General features: G+C 40.6%; 1 protein-coding gene across 1 annotated transcript in view; it reads right to left on the bottom strand.

Moving 5' to 3' along the window:
• Positions 1–5,442: 5,442 nt before the first annotated feature.
• LONRF2 (LON peptidase N-terminal domain and ring finger 2) overlaps positions 5,443–24,498 on the bottom strand; it is a 63,230-nt gene continuing 44,174 nt past the window's right edge. The window contains exons 3-12 of the mRNA XM_054975097.1: positions 23,315–23,437; positions 22,215–22,376; positions 21,372–21,594; positions 20,410–20,509; positions 19,637–19,751; positions 18,228–18,349; positions 16,636–16,794; positions 15,333–15,495; positions 10,112–10,261; positions 5,443–8,859 (exon numbers count right to left, since the gene is read on the bottom strand). Coding sequence (XP_054831072.1) covers positions 8,701–8,859; positions 10,112–10,261; positions 15,333–15,495; positions 16,636–16,794; positions 18,228–18,349; positions 19,637–19,751; positions 20,410–20,509; positions 21,372–21,594; positions 22,215–22,376; positions 23,315–23,437 — 1,476 coding nt within the window. The 3' untranslated portion in view covers positions 5,443–8,700. The remainder of the gene's footprint in view (positions 8,860–10,111; positions 10,262–15,332; positions 15,496–16,635; positions 16,795–18,227; positions 18,350–19,636; positions 19,752–20,409; positions 20,510–21,371; positions 21,595–22,214; positions 22,377–23,314; positions 23,438–24,498) is intronic.

Here is a 24,498-nt window from a genome sequence, read left to right as displayed (position 1 = left end):
AGCATTAAACAAACATACAGTGATACAAAATTACAAAATAACAAATGCAACAAATGCAGTACATTCTCTTGTACTGCGTGTGTGTGTGTGTGTGTGTGTGTGTTTGTGTGTTTGTGTGTTTGTATAATTACAAAGCACATTTGTTGCAGCAGTAGTGAATGTAAGTCTTTCAGGATCCATCCCGGGTGGGTTTTCCACTTTCTGCTTGCCACCACTAATACCAGCTGGGTTAAGATGGGAGATGGGCATTGCCACCTGCTCCACTCCTAATGCCAGCTGGGTTAAGGCGGGGGCATTGTCACCTGCTCCACTTACGATCCCAGCCGGGTGAAGGGGGGTGGGCATTGCCATCTGATCTGCTCCTCATCCCAGCTGGGTGAAGGTGGGGGTATTGTCACCTGCTATGCTCCTGGTCCCAGCTGGGTTAAGGTGGGAGGTGGGCATTGCCAGCTGCTCTGCTCCTAATACCAGCTATGTTAAGGCAGTGGGTGGGCAAAGCCACCTGCTCTGCTTCTGATCCCAGCTGGGTGAAGGGGGGTTGGGCATTGCCAAGTGCTCTGCTCCTAATAGCAGCTGGATTAAGGCCAGGGGGAGGGCATTGCTGCCTGTGCCGCTCCTAATACCGGCTGGGTTAAGGTGGGGGGTGGCATTGCCACCTGCTTCACTCTTAATACCAGCTGGGTTAAAGTAGGGGGGCGGGCATTGCCACCCGCTCCGGTCCTGATCTCAACTGGTTCAAAAGGGGGCAGATATTGCCACCTGCTCTTGCTCCACTCCTAATACCAGCTGGGTGAAGGCAGGAGGTTGGCATTGCCAGCTGCTCCCATCCTGCTCCCGGCCTGGGCTTCCCACCATCGCACGTTTTCTGGAGGGACATGGTGCCTTGCCTAAGTTTCTGTCCGTGGCAGCGCCCTCTGGTGGTGCACCATGGTATAAAGTGAGTTGTGAAATATGCTTAATTATATAGTAAGATTATGCATTTTGTGAAGTACGCTCTTTCGAGACTGCTGAATTTCCTGCCCATTATTGGTCTCTCCCCTCCAACTTACAATATTTTGAAACAAGAACAATCCACTTCCTACATGCCATGCATATTTTTATATCCTGTCCCCCCATCAGTCATCCCCCCATCAAATACCTCCTACACCCGTTTGATCTCTTTAAAGGGCCATCATTTCTAACCAGAATCGCATTGCTAAATTCTAGCCTATACTATTTAGGTGACCTGGAACATTTACCCCATCTTCCCTTAGGTATGAATCATCCCAAATCACTCACTTCCCAGTGGCTGTCAGCCTCTCTTTATCTGAATGTTACTTAAATAACTCATTTTGAAGAGATTTGATCCTCTTTGTTCACTCCTCCAACTTCTTTTTAATTAATCTGTTTGTTTTTGATAAGTTATCTGTCCTGAAATCATATTTGGCCATGTTGACATTTTGGGGTAGTTTTCCATTTACATCAATGCTGAACTATTACTGCTCCCCACTCATTCAGTAGCAATTTACATGTTACCAGATCTCAGACACTGATTAAGTCCCTTCCCTTGTTAGCTATTTTAGTCTACTTTGAATTGTGCCCAGATACAAATAGGCAGACAGCCAAAATCTTATATATATATCTTCCTGTATATGGCTCCCTCAGAGCAGAACCACAAGTGACAAAAGGCACAGATTGGACACTTGTCAGCTTCCCTCAAGTTTTGATGGGAAATGTAGGCATCCTGGTCTCGCAGCTTCGCTCTCTGACTGCTGTCCAATGGACTTTTCAACTGTCACTTGTCCAACATTCCGCCAAGCTGCCTACATTTCCCATCAAAACTTGAGGGAAGCTGACAAGTGTCCAATCTGTGCCTTTTGTCACTTGTGGTTCTGCTCTCAAGCGACCTGGTTGCTGTGCAACTGAGGTTTCCAGCCAGTCCTCAGCAGCAGTCCCAGCTACCATGTTCCGCAATAATCTAACCTGGATGTGATTTGGAGCATGTATCATTATGGAGAAGCCATGCGTTTCAAGGAACAGCCATTACCAAAACTGACAAAAGATGCTAGGTGCCACAAAGGATACGCGAGACAAGGAGTCAGCAGTAAAACAAGACTTGGAACAACTTTTAACAGTTGATATTACATTCATTCATCAATGTTTTTAGCAATTTTCAGTAAGTCAGCAATGTCTTCTCAGTCTAGTACATCTCAATATACCAGGTGTTTAAACGTTGTATACTCTTGCATCCTTGTTGGTACCCTCTTTGTCTCCCCCTTATCCAAGTTTAATGCAGGAAATACCCAATTCACCTTTGATTGCTATGCTTTTCAATACATGTATTTATAATGTATTCACATTACGGTACAAGTGCAAAAGAAGTGGAATTGAGACCTCACAAGATCAAACTGGAGAATGATCAGATATGCAGAAAGAAAAGGAAACGTTTGTAATTCACTTCTTGCAGATCATGAATACATTTTTCTCAGTGCTCCTAAAATATTTCACACTATTTACTGGTCTATAGAATATTTTAAAAAGTAATCTTTAAAATACTTGACATTCTGAGCTGTATTTGCAGCCTGCTGTTTCCTGAACTATTTTTCTTGATGCTGTTGTCTGATCTGCTGATGTCACCACGAGCCTGGCTGGACAAGTAGATGCCATGTCTCTGTAGGCGAGAGTGAGACAGCCAAGAAGAGTTGTTACGTAACAACAGATCCACTAGGGATGTCTTGATGCTTTAACACCGCCTTATAGGTGCAAATCAGTTAAGCAGTCAGAGGGCCTTTTGATGATAACTGATCTTTTAAAGGAAGGATAACAAATCATACACAAAAGATACACATGTAATACTAAGAGTAACAACTTGAAAGCCATCATACAAGGAATAAGATTCAAGTCCAATAGCACCTTAAAGACCAAGAAAAATTCCCAGGCTTTGACTTACAAAAGCTTATGCCCTGGAAAATTATCTTGGTTTTTAAAGTGCTACTAGACTCTTACTTTCTTTTATTAATACAAACACAGAAACCATACAAGGAATGACTAGAGAACTGTTATGCCTCAGATTTCATGTGGAGGTCCCTGTAGTTCAGTCCAGTGACGTGACACATAAGCTATGGCTCAGCTACATGTGTCAGTGCTTAAATGAGACTTAATCTGAAAATGCGGATTAACACTAAATACTCAAAAAGCTTCAGGAGAATTCAGACAAAGAGTAAGTTACTGGAAATACGTAACAGGCATTTGACTAAGTCAGCTAATTTGTTTTTGATTTACTGAACCTAGAGTATCAAGCTGAGAAAGCAGACCGTCTTCAGAGGTGTGGTGGGGGACATTGCCCAGTTTTGTGTTCCACCAGAGAAAGGAACAGTCCATGGCATGTCCTTGCAGCACTCACTGACTTGTCTCTGAAGAAGGTTTGCATGCCCCAGAATGCCTGAGCATCATTTCTTCGTTAAATTGGTTCTCCACAATGCACTTGCAATGAGGAACAGAAAGGCTACTGAGGCAAGAGAAACAACATGATAAAGCCATGAAGGGAAAGAGACCTCTTTTCGTAGGTGCACATCTCTGTCTAAGACTGCGACATGTTACAGAATCTTGGTTTTGAATCATTCTTTAGAGTTGTAATCTGTTTTATACATGACACCCACACAAGTCAGATTGCCACATATCTTACGTTCCCCCTCCCCTTCTTGGTAAGTATTTTGCTGTGCAGGAGGCAAGGATAATGAACAATGGATTCTGGTCTTCAGCCAGCCTTTGTAATTGGTAAACATATTTACATTTCGTTATGTCATTAAAATGTACCCCTGTAATTTTTGGATGCTTCCATTCTATATAGCCTCAACCTACCCATGCACTATTGTTTACTGTGATTCCTGCCTCCATCCTTTAGCTGAATGCCATCTCTATGTGCTGGTTCATACACCTATTAACAACTGCAATTGCTTTCTCCTGCTTCCATGAAAGCTAAGTCTTTTTACACAGGCAAGATTTTGACTGGACAAAGTTGTGCTAGATTATGGGACACTTCATCCATCATGGCAAATCCTGGTTTGCTGTCATGTGAGCAAATTCAGACTTTCACATTCCCTACCCTCCCTTCACACTTGCCCATATTTCTTGGTTGATTTTCTCAGGGTTTGCAATTTTGGTTTGTAGCAGAGCCACAAAACCAGACTAGGACAAAATTGGCAAATGTAACAGAAGATGACCAGGAACTACAGGAGGCCACAAGGGGTGGAAGGGCACATACAAGCGCAAGCTCATTCATGGACGGTCAGATCATGGCTGACCTTCTTAGCACCTTTATGCAATTAAAACATCCCTATGAGAGAGGCATCTTCCCCAATCAAGTCAGAGCTACCCACACCCCCAATTTGCCTGTAGAAAAGAAGTTACAGCCATAGCCGTGCTACTTCCAAAATATTTTCTACAACTTCCTCATAACCAACCAACTTATATAAACTTGTGACTAAGCCTTGGATTCTGTTTTAATGCCTATGAACTTCAAAACTGAGAAAAATGTCATTTTTTTGAGTTCAGAATTTTTCATCTGCTTGTAAGTGAACATCTTTCCTTAAAGCTACCCCCTTGTACTCCTTAAGCAGCCCAAGTTTGCAATGATAATGGCTAAAAGGGGATTGATTTTTCAGGATCACTTAACCGCAATAAGAATGATAGTGACCTTGAAAAATTCACCACGATCGAGGAATGTTGCATAGAGTTACAGCTGGATTGGATCAGGTGAGATGGAAACTGAAACTACCACTTTTGGAAGGGCAGCAGCTTTTCTTTTTTTTTTAAAAAAAACCCTTTTTCCTATTCTAAAAACCACTTTTAAGTCTTTTAAGTAGAAATTGTCATACAACTTTTGTAAGTATTTTTTAAAAATGAGGTGGGGAAATGCACTCACAGGCCCCAAGGGAACTCCATTCAATTTTATCCAGTGAAAACACATGCCTACCATATTTAAATACTAATTTTAAACAGACAACTTCAACAGTGGAGTTACTAATCAAAGAGCTTCTATTTGTGTTTCATGGATTTGAAGAAAAATGACCCACACTGCCTGTCTGGCTTTTAAAGTTTAACTAGAGGTCCTTTGTACACACGTTCAACAGAAACTGTTTTCAGGCTCAAACCACACATGACAAGTTTCACAACTCTTTTCTCCCAAAGCCTTTTTTTAAAAAAAAATGCTCAGCAACAGGAAGTTACAACAGAAAAGTGGCCAAGAGCAGCTTAACCATTTCCCTCCCTGCTGTCTGCTTAAAACTAACCTCTTCAAGCTGCTTTTCTGCCAATGGGGGAAAAGAATATTCTGTGCAGTCATGTACAACCTGAAACAACTGATTGTTTCAAGAAGACATGTAAACAAACTACTAATTCCCAGCAATATCCTACTGCATCATCTGAAATACAAGGGTTAGTAAAAGGACTGCTTGACACATGTAAAATGAATTTATTTATTCCAAATATCACATAAATACATTTTCCCATGAATATTCCAAATATACATGAAATGAACATTGCAGCAAAATTAAAAAAAAAGTTTGGCTTCATTTTAGAGACCAAGAAATGCCAAACATGGTTGTGTAACACAAATCTGTTTTGTTTTTGTTGTCACTAAAGTACAAAAAGGCGCGGATTTATAATTTATATTTATACATATGTACACATACACACACTTCAACTAGCTTCAAAAACAAGATGAGGATTTTGTTTCAAGTTTTATCTACACAAAATGTACTTACACACACACACACACACACACACACACCACATCAACAACCCGGTCACAAGCCCCAGATCCGGTTTTGCGTTGTTTTGTTGATACAATCATTCCAGAGCTGCAAAATTAAGGCGCTACCAAACACTAGACCTTCAGATACCTTAGATACTGCATGACCAGAGCACACAGCTTTCTAAACCCCCTTGCCATTTATTCTTTTTGAAAATTAACTGCAGCACAAGCCAAAGGAGAAACAGATTATCTGCTGATTATCAGCTCAATGGAGTAACAAAATCTCCATGACTGAAAAGAAGGACAGTTAGAAGTAGCTGATAAAAGGCCACAGTAGCAAACAAGTGGTATAGGTCTGTGAAGTTCAAAAGATGACTAAACTTCAAATACACCTATTATTTGGAAGTCTCAGAGCTGGCCTGTGATGGAAATTTAAGTTCATGCAAGTTTGCTTTTTATTAAGGGAGGCTGGAATGCCTTCTCCACCCTACCATATTCAATGAAATATGTCTTCTATGTTTTTCTGAAAAGTTTTCAGACTACAGACACCTACCCCAATTCTCCCAAACTGTCCAGCCAATCATCTTTCATCATGTACCTTAATTAAGACATCTGCTCACTTGACCGTAAGGTTGTTAAAAGAGCAGACAACTTGATCTTGATTTTAAGGACTAACAACATGCTTAAGACTGCTGGAAAAAGTCCTGCACCGTAGGGAACAGAATCTAAGAGAGTGGAAAATGCTGAACTAATACTGGAACAAAATAGTTCCTTAGTTATACACCAATTCTCAGTTGTTTCATCCATTCATAGAAAAAAAGACAGGAAAAATGGTTTGAGTTGCATATGGAAGTGGTTAAAAATGTTTTAAACAAACAGTCAAAAAGCATTGTGAAAAGTCATGAAGATGTTCCAAGTTCCCTGCCAAAAATTAATGAGGGCTTGCTTAGTTAACTTTGGAAGCTTTTGAAGTCCAGTGGATCAACTGGAAGACGGTGGTGGTGGGGAAAGAGTGATAGCACCTAGGTAGCGAATAGAAGGGAATACACCCCAATACCTCCCTTTTTCTGGCTTTAATGCTCGCTAAAAAATACTTGAAGAAAAAACAAACACCACCACGTATCTACAAACTCTGGAAAAGGTAGCAGAACTTGCAGGAAGGCTATGGTAGAGATCACTGGTTGCAAGTTAAGCAATTTGCAATGAAAAGAGTAGTCAGAGGTTGTTGCTTCACTACAAAAGGCTAATTCAAGGTAGAGGCAACTACAGTACATTCAGGGTGTGTTGATCAGTTCTGAGGAAATCACATCTGGCAGCTTCTGACTAAATATTTTTTACCACTCAAGAAGACTACAATTACAATACCCAAGATTACAGTTACATGATTTTTAAACATTTCTTCCTGAATTCATGTGAAAGTGGTCACACCTTGTCTAAAGAGAATGTTCTTTTTATAATTTAAAAAGGAGGCACTTTTAAAATATTTTGGTATTGCCACTATTTTCACCGTGCCAAATTATTTGCACACGTGCCAATGTTTTATTTTGCCTTCCATTCGTACGTTTTGAGATTTGAACACGCTTCATTCTCTCTCCCAAGAATATAACTATTTCTTCAACTTAAAGATCTCTGATACTTGCATTGTTTTGTTATTTCACACTTGCTATTTTTTTTCTAAAGGGTTGCCTGTCCATTTTTAGAAGTCATCAACAATAGGTACTAAAACATCAAAGTACAAGAAATATTTACAAAACCAACAACAAATTGAAGGTAACACCTGGTTTAAGCTTGCATTGATATTTGCCTTTACAGGGTTCAGTTTGTGCCTCCGTTCCTGTTGTCACCAAGGACAAAAAGACTCCAAGCACAGACAGTGGTCGGTACATAGAGGAATATTAAAGTTTTGGTTTAAAAAAATGTGCTAACATTGTTCCAGTATAACAGGCTGGTCTGGCAGTTACGTGTACACATAAACAGAATCTCGCCTGTCTTGAATGAACATGTAGGATAATTTGAAGTAACAAATTCTATTTCTCAACAGCCTTTCTAATGAACTAACCACAGAAGATCCTAAAACAGAGTATATATATGCTAAACACACTGGCCACAATCCAGCCATTGCAGCCTGATATGCTCAAGTGATACAATGGCAAAGAAAAGCATCCTGTGTACCCACAAAATTCCATCATCCATAGCAGATAATGGGATCCTCATATCCACAGGGCCCTGTGTCATAACCACTGAGGTCTGGCCAGACTCTAGATATTTTTTTCCCCATTTTGTAACACAGTGTGCCTGAGGTTGTTCTGATATTTTTGAGGGGGGGCACCTTCCTATATATATATATTTAAACATTCTTCCCATTACACACAGCATGCAAATTACAAAACACAAAGGATTACATTATTCTACCAGCCACAGCTACTCTTCTGGATACACAATCCTCAGATGGGAACGTTTTGACCAGGAAAACCCTATTTGCTTCATGCATCAAGCATTGTCAAGAGGCTACAGATGGAAAGATTGTCCTGTTCATTTAGTTGCCATTGCCTTTTCTGGCATTCTTCTTTCAGTCTGAGGAATTTCCCTTGCTATCAGGCATATTCTAATAATGCATATTTTTTTCAGTTTCTAATCTGCTCTGAGTTTGTCTCATTAGGGCTTTGGTGACAATTTAGGGCTCCTCAGTCATCTCACTGTGACAAGAAGACAGTTGTGTTATTTTCAAGCTGCTGCCTACAACCACTGTTTGCTATGTTGTAATTGTGGCACAACTTCCAAGAGGCTCAGATTTCTTCAGGACGATAGGCACGGAGTGCTTGAGTAACTACTGGACAGAGAGAGTGCAAAGGATGGTGAATGCCAAGATAAGCAGGTCAGAGTCACTAGCAGGAATAATTGTTCTTTCATTTAAACTCGCATTTGCAACAAGTTGGCTGCAGTGTCCAGTTACAAATAAGGCGATGTCATCTGGGTCTTTTGCGCGTCACAAATATTAATACACGTCGTATAGCAATAAGCCGGTCTTTAAGTGAAGTCATGGCGAGAATGGCCAACTGGGCCCTGTTCTCTAGCGGCAATACTGCTAACAGCCACCAATACCAGGCTGGACCACTGGGACTGCTCTGCAATGGAAACAAAAGAAATGACAGTATTAAAACAAGTGCCAAGGCAGAACACAGTAACCAAGGATCCTTTTGCTGCCTCTCGGATGGATGGATGGAGCAAAAAAAACCCCCAGACAATAATAGGGGGTCTGCTCAAAACCTCTGGTTGCTTCAGGTGCCCTTACCTTCTGAGATGAGAGGCAACCTGGGAGAATGGCTGCCTTTGTTATGGCCCCCAAACTCGGGAACTCTCCCTCTAGTGAGAGTTCTGTCCCCTTCTGTTGTGGCCTTCTACCAGCAAGTGAACACCTTTATTTGCCTGGCATTCCCTCAGTGATCTCTCCTTCTTCCCCTTTGACTTGTTATTTCTGTATGTGTGTTTTAGGTTGGTTTTAACTTGATTTATTGAGGTTTTGTTTGGTTTTAACGTTTTTAATTTGCTAGCTGCCTTGATGACCTTGATGAGGGCAGAAAGGCAGGGTATAAATTTTGTAAGTAAGTAAAATCATACATTATCCCTTTTATGAAACTTCCTGTTAGCTTGCTTTCTGTCACCCATGCACAAAATTATGCCTGTTTAGAAACAAAACAAAAGGAACCAACATTTATGTGAGATATTTTTTTAGAGGCAGCATGTACAGTCAAATGCCACTTATTTCCACCTTGTATCTAACAATATCCACTCACAGAATGGGCCTTGTACAGTATAATTTTTCCACTTTTCTCTCCCACTGTAACTCATTAGTCCTTGCAAAATTTTGTTCTCTTGGGTCAGTGGACACTTGGGAACAGCATAGGGAGAACAGGGGTGGGTAAGATTGGCAGAAATTGCCATCATCTGTTGGGAAGATGGAAGAGCCCTTCTTTAGAACTGTGCAGATACAAGCCACTGTGTTAGGAGTCCAACCAGTGTCTATTTATCTACACTGTAGAAATGGTCAGGAGTCAGGACCAGCACAGTCCATACGGTGAAGAAAATTGCTGGTCTAGATTTTTCCTCGGCTGCATTCCCCACACTCCTCTCCCATGCTAAACTTTGCTAAAAGTCAACCCGGAACAAAATTATTTTTTTCATGTAGATATTTTAATACTAAATAAGGAAGGTAAATAATTATAATTGCCAGATTGCTTTCTGCTCACAACAATGTTGGGTTGAGTGAAGATAACATATGGCTTGCACTTCTACCATCTTAATGAGAATCTATTTCTATTTCCTTTCCATAGTCTGACTTCTGAACACTTAATTACAGATTTGTGGTATAATATTTACCTGTGGCTCAGGTTCTTTTCCTGGCATTGATCCAAAGTGGTTTAAAATTTGCGCTTTCATATTGTCCTTAAGAGATGTAAACCATGCAACAGCTTGATCGTAAACAGAATCATGAAGGCGGACAAGTTCTTCATACTCTGCTCCTTCAACCTGGCCAATGCATAAAAAAGTTATTCAGAATTAGGTATAGCATGACAACAAATAAGACAGATATACTCAAGTGCAAAGTAATGTTGTGGTGAGCAGGGGAATATTGGGGAATATATGGAAGGGGAATATATGGAACCACCTTGGGGGAGGGCATAAAATGCCCCCCCAAAGTGGGATCAGCTTGGGCCTTGGTGGAGGGTGGGAGGACAGGTGGGATATGGGCCCCTGAACTTTGGGGGCATTTTGCATGCAAAATGCCACCCCTAGCCAGACAAGCCTGTCTTATTTCCCCCATAGGAAATAATGGAGAAAGGGGGGGCTAAGAGCAGCATCTTTGGGAGGCCATAAAATGGCCCCCCAAAGTGGGATGAGCTTGGGCCTTGGTAGAGGGTGGGAGGACAGGTGGGAGATGGGCCCCTGAAGTAGCCAGACAAGCCTGTCTTATTTCCCCCATAGGAAATAATGGAGAAAGGGGGGGGGCTAAGAGCAGTATATTTGGGAGGCCATAAAATGGCCCCCCAAAGTGAGATCTGCTTGAGCCTTGGTGGAGGGAGGGAGGACAGGTAGGAGGAGGTCCTCTGAAGTTTGGGGGCATTTTGCATGCAAAATGCCACCCCTAGCCAGACAAGCCTCTCTTATTTCTCCCATAGGGAATAGTGGAGTGGAGGTGGATAGGGGCACCTTCTTTGAGAGGCCGTAAAATGGCCCCCCAAAGTGGAATCTGCCTGAAACTTGGTGGAGGGTGGGAGGACAGGTGGGAGCAAGTCCCCTGAAAGTTGGTTGCATTTTGCTTGCAAAATGCCACCCCAAGCCACCTAGAAAGATGACTTGTTTTTCCCCATAGAGAACCATGGAGAGTGTAGGAGGATGGGGTCACCTTGTTTGGGGGGGCATAACATGGCCCCCCAAAGTCCAATCTTTCTGAAACTTGGAGGGTAGTTAGAGGAGAGTTAGGAGAAGGTCTCCACCAAGTTTGGTGTGATTTGGACAGAAAACGCCCCCCCCCAGACTCCAGAAAAGCCTGGAGAAGGTTTTCTCATTGAAAACAATGGTCGAATCAAGCCAAAACACGAATACCGAATCGGCTTGCTGTTTCGGTATTCCCTGAATACCGAAACGGTTTCCTGATTCAGTTAAAACCGAATCAGGTTTAACGAAACAGGCAGGCCTTGCACACCCCTAGTGGCTAACATCAAATAATGTAAATAAAGTAATCATAAAACACTGAACAAAAGTACAAATAACAAGCAGTGTTTCTTATTTCTGTCCAGTTCAAATGGCTACTAGAACAGAGAAGTATTTAGTTTGGTCTGAAAGGACTGAAGAGAGAGGGACAAGAGCTGAAGAAGTCCTACCACAGTTCAATAACAACAACATTTGATTTATATGCCACCCTTCAGGATGACAACACCCACTCAGAGCGGTTTACAAAGTATGCCATTATTGATGGTTGTTGTGGGTTTTCCGGGCTGTATTGCCGTGGTCTTGGCATTGTAGTTCCTGACGTTTCGCCAGCAGCTGTGGCTGGCATCTTCAGAGGTGTAGCACCAAAAGACAGGGATCTCTCAGTGTCACAGTGTGGAAAAGATGTTGGCAGGTCATTTATATCTACTCAGGAGGGGTGGGGTTGAGCTGAGTCATCCTGTAAGAGTTTCCCAGGGTGTGGAATGCTAATGGCGGGAGGCTTCACTGTATCCTGAGGAGGTTCTTTTGCATATGGATTGGTGCTTGATGTGCTAATCTTCTCTGCAGGGCTATTGTCGGGTGTAGAGTGTTTTGTTAGCCTGGTGTTATTCAGAACTGGAAACCATGCTCTGTTCATTCTTAAGGTTTCTTCTTTCCTGTTGAAGTTTTGCTTATGCTTGTGAATTTCAATGGCTTCCCTGTGCAGTCTGACAAAGTAGTTGGAAGTGTTGTCCAGTATTTTGGTGTCCTGGAATAAGATACTGTGCCCTGTTCGAGTTAGGCTATGTTCAGCCACTGCTGATTTTTCAGGTTGTCCAAGTCTGCAGTGTCTTTCATGTTCTTTTATTCTTGTCTGGATGCTACGCTTTGTGGTCCCGATGTACACTTGTCCACAGCTGCAGGGTATACGGTATACTCCTGCAGAGGTGAGGAGGTCTCTACTGTCTTTTGCTGATCGTAGCATCTGTTGTATTTTTCGGGTGGGTCTGAATACTGCTTGAAGGTTATGCTTTTTCATAAGCTTTCTCATCTGATCAGTAATTCCTTTGATATATGGCAAAAACACTTTTCCTGTAGGAGACTGTTTTTCCTTGGTTATTTGATTCATCCTGGGTTTGATTGCTTTTCGGATTTCATTTCTGGAGTAGCCATTTGCCTGAAGTGCGTGGTTTAGATGATTCATTTCCTCATTGAGAAAGTGCGGCTCACATATCCATCTTGCACGATCCACTAATGTTTTCATTATGCCTCTTTTCTGTCGGGGGTGGTGATTGGAGTTTTTGTGTAAGTACCGATCAGTGTGAGTTGGTTTCCTGTAGACCTTGTGACCTAACTGAAAGTTTGCTTTGCGGATGACCAAGGTATCCAGGAATGGGAGTTTTCCCTCGATTTCTCTCTCCATTGTGAATTGTATGTTCAGGTGGATGTTGTTGAGATGATTCAAAAACCCCATCAATTCTTCCTCCCCATGGCTCCAAATGATAAATGTGTCATCCACAAACCGAAACCATACACTAGGTTTGTGGGGTGCTGATTCTAGAGCTGTTTTTTCAAAATGTTCCATGTAGAAGTTTGCTATAACTGGGCTGAGAGGGCTCCCCATGGCCACCCCATCCATCTGTTCATAGAATTCGTTATCCCATTGGAAGTAACTGGTTGTCAGACAATGATGGAATAAGGCTGTTACATCCTCTGAGAAAATCTGATTAATAAGTGCAATAGTGTCTTTTACTGGAACCTTGGTAAACAGGGATACAACATCAAAACTGACAAGCATGACTTGTGGATTGAGTTTCAGAGAACTGATTTTGTTGATGAAATCTCCTGAATCTTTGATGTAAGACGAGGTTTTCCCGATGTGGTCCTGCAGGAGATCTGCCAGATGTTTAGCTAACCCACAACAACCATCGTTCTCCGGCCGTGAAAGCCTTCGACAATATATGCCATTATTGTCTCCACAAAGAAGCACCCTGTGAAAACAATCTCCTCCTAGGCTGGCTGTCACAGGAAAGCACGTAGATATCAAAACCCAGGAAGGATGGTACCTCTGGGTGTGTTGAACAGTGACAGATGTAGCAGAGTGATACACAACAGTAATACAAGAAAAAGGGCAAATGGAGAAAATAATAATAATATTTGATTTATATACCACTCTTCAGGACAACTTAATGTCCACTCACAGCGGTTTACAAAATGTTATTATTATCCTCACAACAATCACTCTGTGAGGTGGGTGGGGCTGAGAAAGCTCAGAAGAGCTATGATTGACCCAAAGTCACCCAGTGGAGGAGTGGGGAATCAAACCCAGTTCTCCAGATTAGATTCCTGCTGCTCTCTCTTAACCAATGCACCAAATTACAGCAACAAATGCTGAGAATGTACAATAGGAGGATACAGATAACCACTTTCTAGGCAGTGACTTAAATTTTTCATGTAAGTACTTCTTTTATGGTCTTATCTTCCCAGTTAGTTACTAACTTCTCACACACTTCTGCACTGTAATTATAAACCAAGGAAGTAGCAGTAGAATGATAAGATTCTACTTACCGTGAGGCAAGAACAACACAGTCAACCTCCTTATTAACTAATTACATACATATATTGTGATAGCTAATCATTTGGTGATTGGTTCTCCATATTGATGGTTGTTGTGGGTTTTCCGGGCTGTATTGCCGTGGTCTTGGCATTGTAGTTCCTGACGTTTCGCCAGCAGCTGTGGCTGGCATCTTCAGAGGTGTAGCACCAAAAGACAGAGATCTCTCAGTGTCACTGAGAGGTGACACTGAGAGATCTCTGTCTTTTGGTGCTACACCTCTGAAGATGCCAGCCACAGCTGCTGGCGAAACGTCAGGAACTACAATGCCAAGACCACGGCAATACAGCCCGGAAAACCCACAACAACCATCGGTCTCCGGCCGTGAAAGCCTTCGACAATACATCGGTTCTCCATATTCTCCTAATATCCATGACTGATATGGAACAGAAAGGAAGGTGGGTTCTAGTGCTATTGCACTGCAGATATGAAGAGCCTTTCAGCAGGAGATGAAATCAGACTACTTACGCTCATTGGAAAAAAAGTTTTGTTTCTACTATATGTGGAACCAGAACAAGCAGCAATTATTATCGGATGCCTTTATGCAACAGAGACCTGATCTTCTTCACTTTGCTTTTGAAAACAACAGCTCAAACTATTTTAACATTTTACAGAAATTCTGTTCACCAGGTATTTATTTATTTCTCTCCATCAGTTGAGAGGAACTTTGTGCTACACAACTGGGGGAACCAGCAGCAGAAATTAACGTGATTAAAAGCCTGTGACCAAAGCATGCTTGAGAAACATGTGATCTGACAGAGCTTTCTAATGCTACATCAATCTAAAGAGGACTGCCACTGATACTTATTTAAGAGGCCTGATATAACCTACAAGCTGATTACATGTCATTCCTAATATCTGTCCACTAAATACACCAAGCAGTACATGTAAGGGCAATTTCCATTCCTTGGAGACTTGTTTCTGTTATAAACTCGCACACTAATTGGTAAATATTCTAGAACCAGTGTTAACTGAGAATTTGGAAATGCTGTACAATAATATTGTAAACATCTTCCAAAAAATTGAATGTGGTGCATTGGTTCAAAATTATGAAACACGAAGAGGGGCCTAATGTTGGGGTACTGCATTAACAAGGAGGAAGGGAGAGGAAGGAAATGACTTGAGCTTCTACAGGAAGAATAATGTGAAACAGTGCAAAGCCACTACAGAAAGTGAACATTATGAGACTGGGGTGGAGAAAGTTAGGCAATTTATTTCACAGTTGGCAAAACAGAACAAAACAGAACGTATACACAAGATCATCTTGGACTTTGCAATCTGCACAAAATTTACCTTTTTATCTTCCAGATACTCAATGTTTGCAGTATTATACCCATCTCGTTGACCATGGCTCAGGACTCTGAAACGCCGAACACCAACTGTATCAACAACTGAGCGACCATCAGGGAAAAATTTCACATCCCTGACCTCTAGCATGCAGCCATAATCAGCAAACCTGACGAGAGACAGATTGAGATGAGATAAATCTATATTACGGCTGAAATCCTAAATTTGTTCAGGAAGCAAGTCCCACTGAATTCCACGCAGCTTGCTTTGATATAAACAATGTGCAGAACCAACCTGTAAGAAGTATTTACAGGAACTTGACATATCTTCATGAGGAGATAGAAGCAGGTGGGACAACAGGTAGCCTATCCTGGCACTGTAGATGACCTCATGTTTGAGTTCCTTTAAGTCTGAGAACTGACAAGCCCGTCACCCCTTAAGTACTTGTGCAACTCCCCAGGGGATTAAATGAGAGATGTTCGTGATTCTTGTGGCCAAGCCCCAAAGGAATAGTCAATCCATACACAGTATGAACAAACAACTCTTAAGAAAACACTTTTTAAAAAGAAGCTTGAATGACTGGGAAGGAAATGTCTGTAAAGCAAAGAGCAGGACAGATTCTGCCTTTGCACACCATAGATGAACTATGTTATAAAGACTGAAATAGTGTGAAAAGAACACTATCAAAGAACAAGAAATGGTCCATCTGAAGAGGATCTCTTTGGCATTATTGAATCGCAGCGTGGTAGACATAAATCTCACAGAGGGTAATCTGGGTACCACATTCTTACCCCATCTACAACTATAGAAAAGCGTGTGCAGAGACATGAAAAAATGGCAGCTGAATAATTTATGGGGATTCATACTGAGTTCCTGTGGGAGCAAAGCATCCTCATACAAAGATAAAAACTGGTGATGATTTTACATTCATTACAAACCTGCAATACTTGTGGCTCCACACGTGTTCAAATTTATCAGGAGAGAGTCAAAGGACCAAAAATGTCCAGAGAAGTCCAAGCTGCAGTACCATTTAGACCTCTAAGAAACCCTCCAAGAAACAAAGCCTAATGTAAACCAAAGCTACTGGTGGTACCACTTGTTCAGATGATTGGAGCGCAATATACTGGGATGTAATAGCAGAATGCCAGTGTACAAACAGAACAGTTTTTTGATTCTATTAAAGTACCACAGCCAGTACACACCCACCAGGAACTGGGAGAATTTCCAAATATTCCTTCCAGTCAGACTTTGACACCTTGTCTTGCAGAAATTCAACACTTGCAAGTATGCTAGCAAGTCCTTTGCTTACCCTTTCAATTCATCTGCTAAGCACATGCCGAACTGCTTGGTCCCAGTTTCCATGCATCTTCTTATCATTAACCGGTAACGAGGTTCAAAGACATGAAGAGGGCAGGGGATGGTAGGGAAAGCCATTGTACACACAAAGATAGGAACATCTTTATTCAAACTGTAAAGCATAAGGAAAGAGTTGTTTTTAGAATCACTGGCTTGGGAATTCACCAGGACACCACATAGCTAAAACCCCATTTTTTAAACAAACTCGGCTTTGTCATTTTTAGCACACCTTATGCATCACTCTACAGCAATTTACTGAAGATGTAGCAAGTGAACTATCAGGTTCTTTGTATTCATGTGTACATGAAATTTGTATACAACTTAATACTTCACACTTGTGAGCACATTACATTTATTTCCTCCCTCTGCCATGTAGGCAGTTAATACTATAATGGGAAAATGATATCACTATATTTCAGAGAAAGCTCTGTGAACAACTGATGTAGACGAACAAGTAAAAAAGAGCTTTGGCACTTATGTTTTAACTAGGTATAAAAGCACTATGAAAATATTTAGAAACATATACATTTGTATATGTCTTAAAAGGCACATGAAACATTTGCAGCATTCAGATGAAGCAACATTTAAAATATAATCAATACACTTTATGGTATTTAGAGAAGCTTGTGTCAAAACTCTTCCATGTATATTAACTGTAATAGTCATTGTTTATGTGACAATTACAGGAATTTATGTTCTGGAGTGTAAGAACCTCCAAAACCTTCACTTAGTTTTATTTATCCCAGATGCCTATTCTGTATATGATTCTATCACCACCCACTTATGTCTCAATGTTAAGATTTACAATTCTTCTATCAATGCAAGTAAATGTTAAATGGTCATTTAATACTTCTGGTTACAGTTCCATAGCTGTGTACAACACTACCACAATTGTCTTTTTTGCAGATGATGAACTAGCTGAAAGTCCCTAAAAAAACTCAGAACAAGCAACCAGTTCACATGAGGTTGTGAAACAGCCCCTATGAATTCCCATAGAAAACTTCCACTAACAGAAAAGGACACACATTCACCAATTCCACGTCCCACACTGTTCCTGGAAGGTTCCAGGAGCAGCATTTTGAAGCAGGAAAGGATAGGAGGATTGCAGTTGCAACTGCAGAGGGAGGCAGGGTTGCAGCTGCAGGCACCCAGAAAGCCCTGTTCTATCCCCTCTTGCTAGCACCTAGAGGATCTGAACAACAGAGAGAAGTAACAAGCAAACCATTTTTCTGCTAATTCTTTGTTTTGCTGCCCAAAGAAGCAAGGTGTGTGATGGAATGCGGAAGACAAGAGGTGTATCAGTAGCAGTGTTGGCAAGAGAAATGGAAAGATGCCTGAAGAAGCTGTCACAACCAGACAGTGTTTCTGTACAGAAATCTGGTTCACAGGTTCCTGTGTGAACTAGGCCACTGTCTAGAGTCAAATGACCAATACAAACCATCTTGCTCAGCTGCAAATATTCTGTCATATGCAAGCACAAGCAAGAGCTTGATATTTAAGTCAAACAGTTAATTTTTATCAGATTTTTGTAGGAAGTCTACTTACTTTGATAATTCCTTCATTTCTTCGTCGTAAACTTTCTTCCTTTCAGACAACTCTTCTGGCAAATAACGAACTATCAACTCTTCAGTAAGGATGGTTTTTTTATAAGTTCTGCTTGCCAAAAACTGTAAGTGAAAAGTTTAAAACATTTATCCATTTGAGTGAACCTCCACAATAAATGAGTTGCTGTATCAAAGTGTAGGGAGACTGTTCCTTCTTCCCTTTGGGCCTGAAACCATTATAAGGAATTTCATTGAAAGGAAGAAAACTGCCACGTTTTACCACCCAGCATATCTGCCCACGGCATACCCACTTTACTAATGTACGGAGCAACAACTTTTTTATGCTTTCTAGTAATGAGGTTTACCCAATCAAGTTGAGGTTCAACCTAAGTGAAAAGTGGTCACAATGGGGCAAAAAAACTCCTAACTCTGTATGATGCAGATATGAACCGATGGTATCTGACCAGAAAAGATATACTGGGATCATATACTGGCTTGACGAAAATGTTGAATCAGTGGGGAAAAGGGCAAATTCTATGCCAGGAATTATTCTGAAAGGGACTGAAACAGTCCTTTATATTCAAATCTATGGTGTGGCACAGTTTAGTGCTTTCCAGTTTAGAAAAGGTGGATGGGGTTTGTGTGAAATGACAGGATTCTCATAAATTATTTACTGGTAGAGAGAACATCTTCCTCCATCCCAACTAGAACTCAAGGACACCGGGCCATTTCCACACACGTTGATTAATGCACTTTCAATGCACTTTCACAATCCTTTTGAAGTGGCTTTTTTTGTTCCACACATGGAAAATCAGTTTCAAATGTTCACTAAAGAGTATTGAAAGTGGATTATCCAACGTGTGTGGAAGCAGCCCTAATGAAGTTAATGGGCAGTAGTTTCAGAACAGACAAAAGGAACTATTTTTTTTCCAAAGAACTTCTGTAACTGGCTGCCACAGTATGTAGTGATGGCCATAAGGTCAGATTTTTTTAAAAGGAAGCTGGACAAATATATGGACGATCCATCAGTGGCTATTAGCTGTGATGGATAAATGGGACCACAATATTTGGAGGCACTATGTACCTCAGGATGTCAGTTGCTGGGGGCAGTAAAAAGGGTACTTGGACCCTGCATCCCTGCAGTGGGTCTTCTGGTTGGCCGGTGTTTCACAGAAACCATTAGTTGGACTTGACAGACCATTCATTTGATCCAGCAGCAGTGTTTTTACACTTTCATAAAATCATAGAATCATAGGGTTGGAAGGGACCTCTAGGATCATCTAGTCCACACATACCCCCGCACGATGCAGGAAATTCACAGCTACTCCCCCCCCCCCGACTGCCCCGGTGACCCCTGCTCCATGCCCAGTCTTTCTTATTTAAGCAACCATGTGGAAGGGGGGAACCTACCTCAGAGAGTTCTTCCTTACAGAGAGGACAGTGAGGATTATGGTCCATACAACGTTCAAGGCATTTGAGGCAGAATGTGTGTCCACAACGAGTAGCGACAGGCTCATAAAATAACCTGAACAAGACATTGTGAACATGTAAAGAAAGTTACTTCATAATCCCATCCAAAGCACAACTCCCCCTCCTCATCAGATTTTTCATGTATGTAGAATGTGTGTGTAATTGCATGAGAGTTACAAACAATTGCTTTAGAAATAATCATTCGCACATAGGCACATTTAAATCCATGATTAGACTTTCATTGAGGAGCAACTAAATTTCCTACATCATGTGACTGAGGGAGCCCTCATTTTATGTGACATACATTATCACAAAGAATCCTCATGTCTCCAATTCCTGGTGAGTGTGTACTGGCTGTGGTACCTTAACAAAACAGAAACACCATTCTGTCTGTACACGGGCATTCTGCTGTTACATCCTTGTATACTGAGCTCCGATCATCTGAATGAGGCTCAATAGCCGTCACTAGTCTGATCTAAGTTAAGTTTTTGTTTCTTGGAGGGTTTCTTAGAGGTCCAAATAGTACTGTAGTTTGGACTTCTCTGGATTTAGCTAAAAGAGATAGTATTCTGAAGTCTGCTTTCATCAAATAATGAATTAAAGCAATTAATTCACAAAGGGATCTTCTATAAGTTGGTGAAATTTACAGAAGAACCCTCTTCTCAATGCCATGAAATTCTTTTCAAGCAAAATTCAATTATTGCTCAAAATACCTCATACAGAGGGAACACTCAAAGTCAGATGCATCCACAAGGTTTGCAGGTATCACTTTTAAGGGAAGAGCAGCGGAGTTTGCACAGGTGGAATTCCCATCTTTGAGAAACAAAAACAAACAAAAAGATGGAACAATGTTTCCAGAAATTCAAAATCAGCAAGGCTAGTGATTCATTTAATTCAGGATTAAGTTAAAACAGCAACAATTCACACTAGTCAAGTTCAGATCGTGTTAAATTAAAACAGCAATTCTCTTAATCTCAAAAGTGATGCAGAAAAAGGACAGAAAGACTAAGGCTGTGCAATGCTAGAGAACCAGGTTTAAAGATGGACAAGCTTCAGCAGGGATCAGCAACTAGTAACCCATAGGCAGAACCTGGCTTAAGAAAGGGCACCAGCTGTTCCATGGCAGGGAACTAATAGTGGTACTTCCCCTCCTGTCACTGTTGCCCTTTAAAACTCAGGGTACAGCTGCAGTACAAATGATGCACTACACAAGTGGGTGAAAAGTTAGCAGTGCCAAATGCAAAAATTAAAAGCATACAGCATGCCAATTAACACTGCTCTAGAACAAACAGCTACAACTGAGCAATTGCTTCAAATTGCTCTTCACAAGAAATAAGGATTTGTATACTAAAAAAAAATGTCCATTCAGTGTCTGGTTCTTTACAAGTGTATTAGTATAATTAACACACACATACACACACTTTCATACAATCTCCAGAATTCAATTACTGTAAAATATGTATTTAGAAAATGTGTATGCTGCCTCTCCACAACTTGTTCAATACTACACAAAGTATTGTATGCAATATTGTACATGTTTGAGCACTGTAGCTTATTCAAGTTAGAACAGAAATTGCTGAACCTATTTGTGAAGCTATTCAGAAGAACCAAAATGGTATGTCCCCTTGTATTAAAAAACCGAGCCAAAAGGGAAAGAGACAATCCAAAAACAGACCTTTTCTAGGAATTTTGCTAGGGACATCTAAGTTCTGTATATCTCTCACATCACTAGAGAACTTTCTTTTTAAGCTTGCACCAGGTAGATTAGAGAGAACTGTTCCCAGAGTTTTTTTATCTTCAAAATACAAATCCAGTATATGGTGGGAAATGGAAGAATCAGTATTTCGAAATACACCAGTCTCTTGGGATGGGGTTTTTGTTATCCTCAAGATAGTCTCCTGAAATATGATAGAAAACATGACTCAGATTTCTGTTCTTTCTTTTTTTGTTTTTGCGATAAACCATCAATGTCCACAGCTGAGATTTAGGAATGCCAACGTTTGATCTATACCAAACTACTGGATATATGCCAGGACAAATATTGCCTGCTTATCCTAGATGCCTCAATCGGAACTAGTATGCAGATCATTATTCTACACAAAAATAACACAACTGCTGCTTCCTTCAGACCTCCATGTGTGGAATTACTGGAAGCCCCAAAGGCTTGGCTTGTACCTTTCTCTCCCACTCGTGAACTTCACTGGTGTCTGTATGAACCACAAGCTGCCGTGGTATGTTTTAAATAGAACACCCAAATATACAACTCTAAAATCTTATTCACAAAGGAAAGTGAGTACACCATTTCCCATCATTCATAAACTCCATCTGAGAAACATGTATTATTTTGTATATTTCAGCTTCCACATTACCCAACTTGGGAAAACAATTCACTTCTAAATACTGTGCTCTGAATCAAACCAATGCAAACAGTATCAAAAGCTACAGAATTGCAAATTAAGCAGGCGGTTAGGAACCCCATTCCTCCTCCTCTTAAAAATATGTTTGTTAAAAACCTTACTTTTGAGCTCTCTTCAGCTAGTACATCCTCTGCAGAAGACTGTGTATTAATGCTACTTAGAAACGCAGGTTTTAACCTTGTATAAGAGGTCCGATTGCAAAAAGGAGCTGTTAGACTATCATGCACATTTTCAAAGGCTGGAAAAAACATCTCACACATTATCTGGACAAAGAAAGAAAAACATACAAATTTAAGTGTGTTGCTACATAAAGTTAGTTATGTACAGAATAATCTGCAAAGCAAAGGTACTACAGAAATTTCAATATATATAGCATTGCTCAGTTGCTTGATCATGCAGAGGAACAAGAACCAAGGCAATGGAACACAAGCTGTCAAAATTCCTTCTTTCCAGCCCCAATCTTCCAAAATGTCACCATCATATGTTGCAGTTGCCAGAAGAGACTGTAGACAAGAGAGACTTAGAGAAACCATTCTTCCTCATGTTCCCTTTCTGGTTGCTTCCAAACAAGGACTGTTGTGCTTTCATTTGAAGCAACAGAAGGTAAGCAACGGAGCCTCCATATGGGAAAGAGTCTCTATGTTTTCCCTCAGTTTCCTCAAATAGAAGGGGAAAACACAAAGGAAACCCAGAAGATAGACAAAATGTGTAATAATGTCACCCCTAAAGCCTTTGTTGATACTGGAAAATATGTATCTCAAGTCAAGTCCTTCCTCACATAAACTGTGTATACTTGTGAAAGCAATCTGTAAAGCTGAAGCAACAGCCATCACAAGGGAAAGAAAAAAAGACCGGGGAATGTGCAGATGGTTTTCCTGGACAGCAAGCTTGTAGCAAGTTGAATGTAGCCTGAGGACTGCCAGCTGATCAATAGTTTAGAATAATGTACTAAGTGTACTTATATAAATCACCAAGAGGTTTTGTTAGATTGATTTAAGGTACCAGAGCAATAATATTCCCCCATGGATAATGGCATGAACTGATCAACAAGTGAACTATTCCCAAGGTAAAAACACTAAACTAGTGGTCAACTTTTAACATAAAAACTATATACAAACTCCACCATGGAAGCCACTAGACAAATGATTACTTATAACACACATAATATAGGTCAGATGTAAACTTTGTAGAATTAGCGTACCTTCTGGGCCTCCATCTTCATTGAGCTCCATTCAGGATTTAAGGCAACACAATAAAGAAACTCCTTCAATGCTTCTTCAATCCTTCCTAATCCAGAAAGAGCTTGTGCTTTCACATAATGACCCTGCATATATGTAAGAGACTTATTTCAGTACAAAGACCATGAACAGTAATGTATTTACAAAGTAATCTATGGATTCTAAAAAGCTTTTCAATTCATTAGAAAAAGAGGATATAAAATATCTTATGAAAGGAAGCCAAACTAAGGCAAGCTATTAAAAGAAATTTGAATTATGTCAAAGGTTGACAAATGAAGTATAATAACTGTCAGAATGAGTTTTAAAACTTTGAAAACCCACTAAATACTTAAATGGCAATTTCAGATCTAATTTCTAGTGATCAAAGTCCTTCAAAAAACTTGTTTCATTCACCATCACCAAGGTGGGTTATTAATGCTACTATTTTTTAAGAAGGTAAAGGAGGAGATGGTGGCTAAGCAGGGATATAAAACCAGATCTGCATGGTCCAAATCCAATACTCTGCTGAACCACAATGATTTTAATAATGAAACAACCAATCCCCGATCAGATGCAACTTGCTTGTTCTGAACAACATTATTGCAGATGGTCTTGGAGAGGTGTTACAGATACGCATGCAGGAATAAGCAGATTACAAAGCCCCATACTTTGATCAGACTGGAGCTATTTGGAGTAATCATGTAAAAAGTAAGAGCAGCTATGGTTCCAGTCCTAGACATTTTGGCATCATTCAGAACAGCTAATCATGGTTTGCACAACAAAAATTGCTTCAGGCTCCCTTGTACAAAGGTTAGCTCTCTGTCATAAGATAATTTAACTTCATGCCAAACAATAGTCTCCCATTATACCCAAACTAGCAAATTAGATTTTGTGCTTTCCTTGCAGACCAGAATTCCTAATAAGAATTCTCCCTTGTTTGAATCTTGTTCTTGGTTTGCTGCACAAGTGCAAACGGTAGCTTGCTGGTTCAAATGTAACAGTAGTTATGGTTTCCTGCAAAAATGGAATAACCAATAATTTATCTCACCATGCTCAAATGGAACGGAATGAGAAAGAGGATTTCTACAAGTAAGCCTGCTGCTCCTTCAAAACATATTCATGTAGCAGCAAACTATGGCTTTCCATTACACTTAAACCTGGCCTTTCT

The sequence above is a fragment of the Eublepharis macularius genome, chromosome 3 (genome assembly GCF_028583425.1).
Source record: "Eublepharis macularius isolate TG4126 chromosome 3, MPM_Emac_v1.0, whole genome shotgun sequence".
In the NCBI taxonomy this organism is placed as follows: domain Eukaryota; kingdom Metazoa; phylum Chordata; class Lepidosauria; order Squamata; family Eublepharidae; genus Eublepharis; species Eublepharis macularius.
This window is presented reverse-complemented; position numbering and strand designations above follow the sequence as displayed.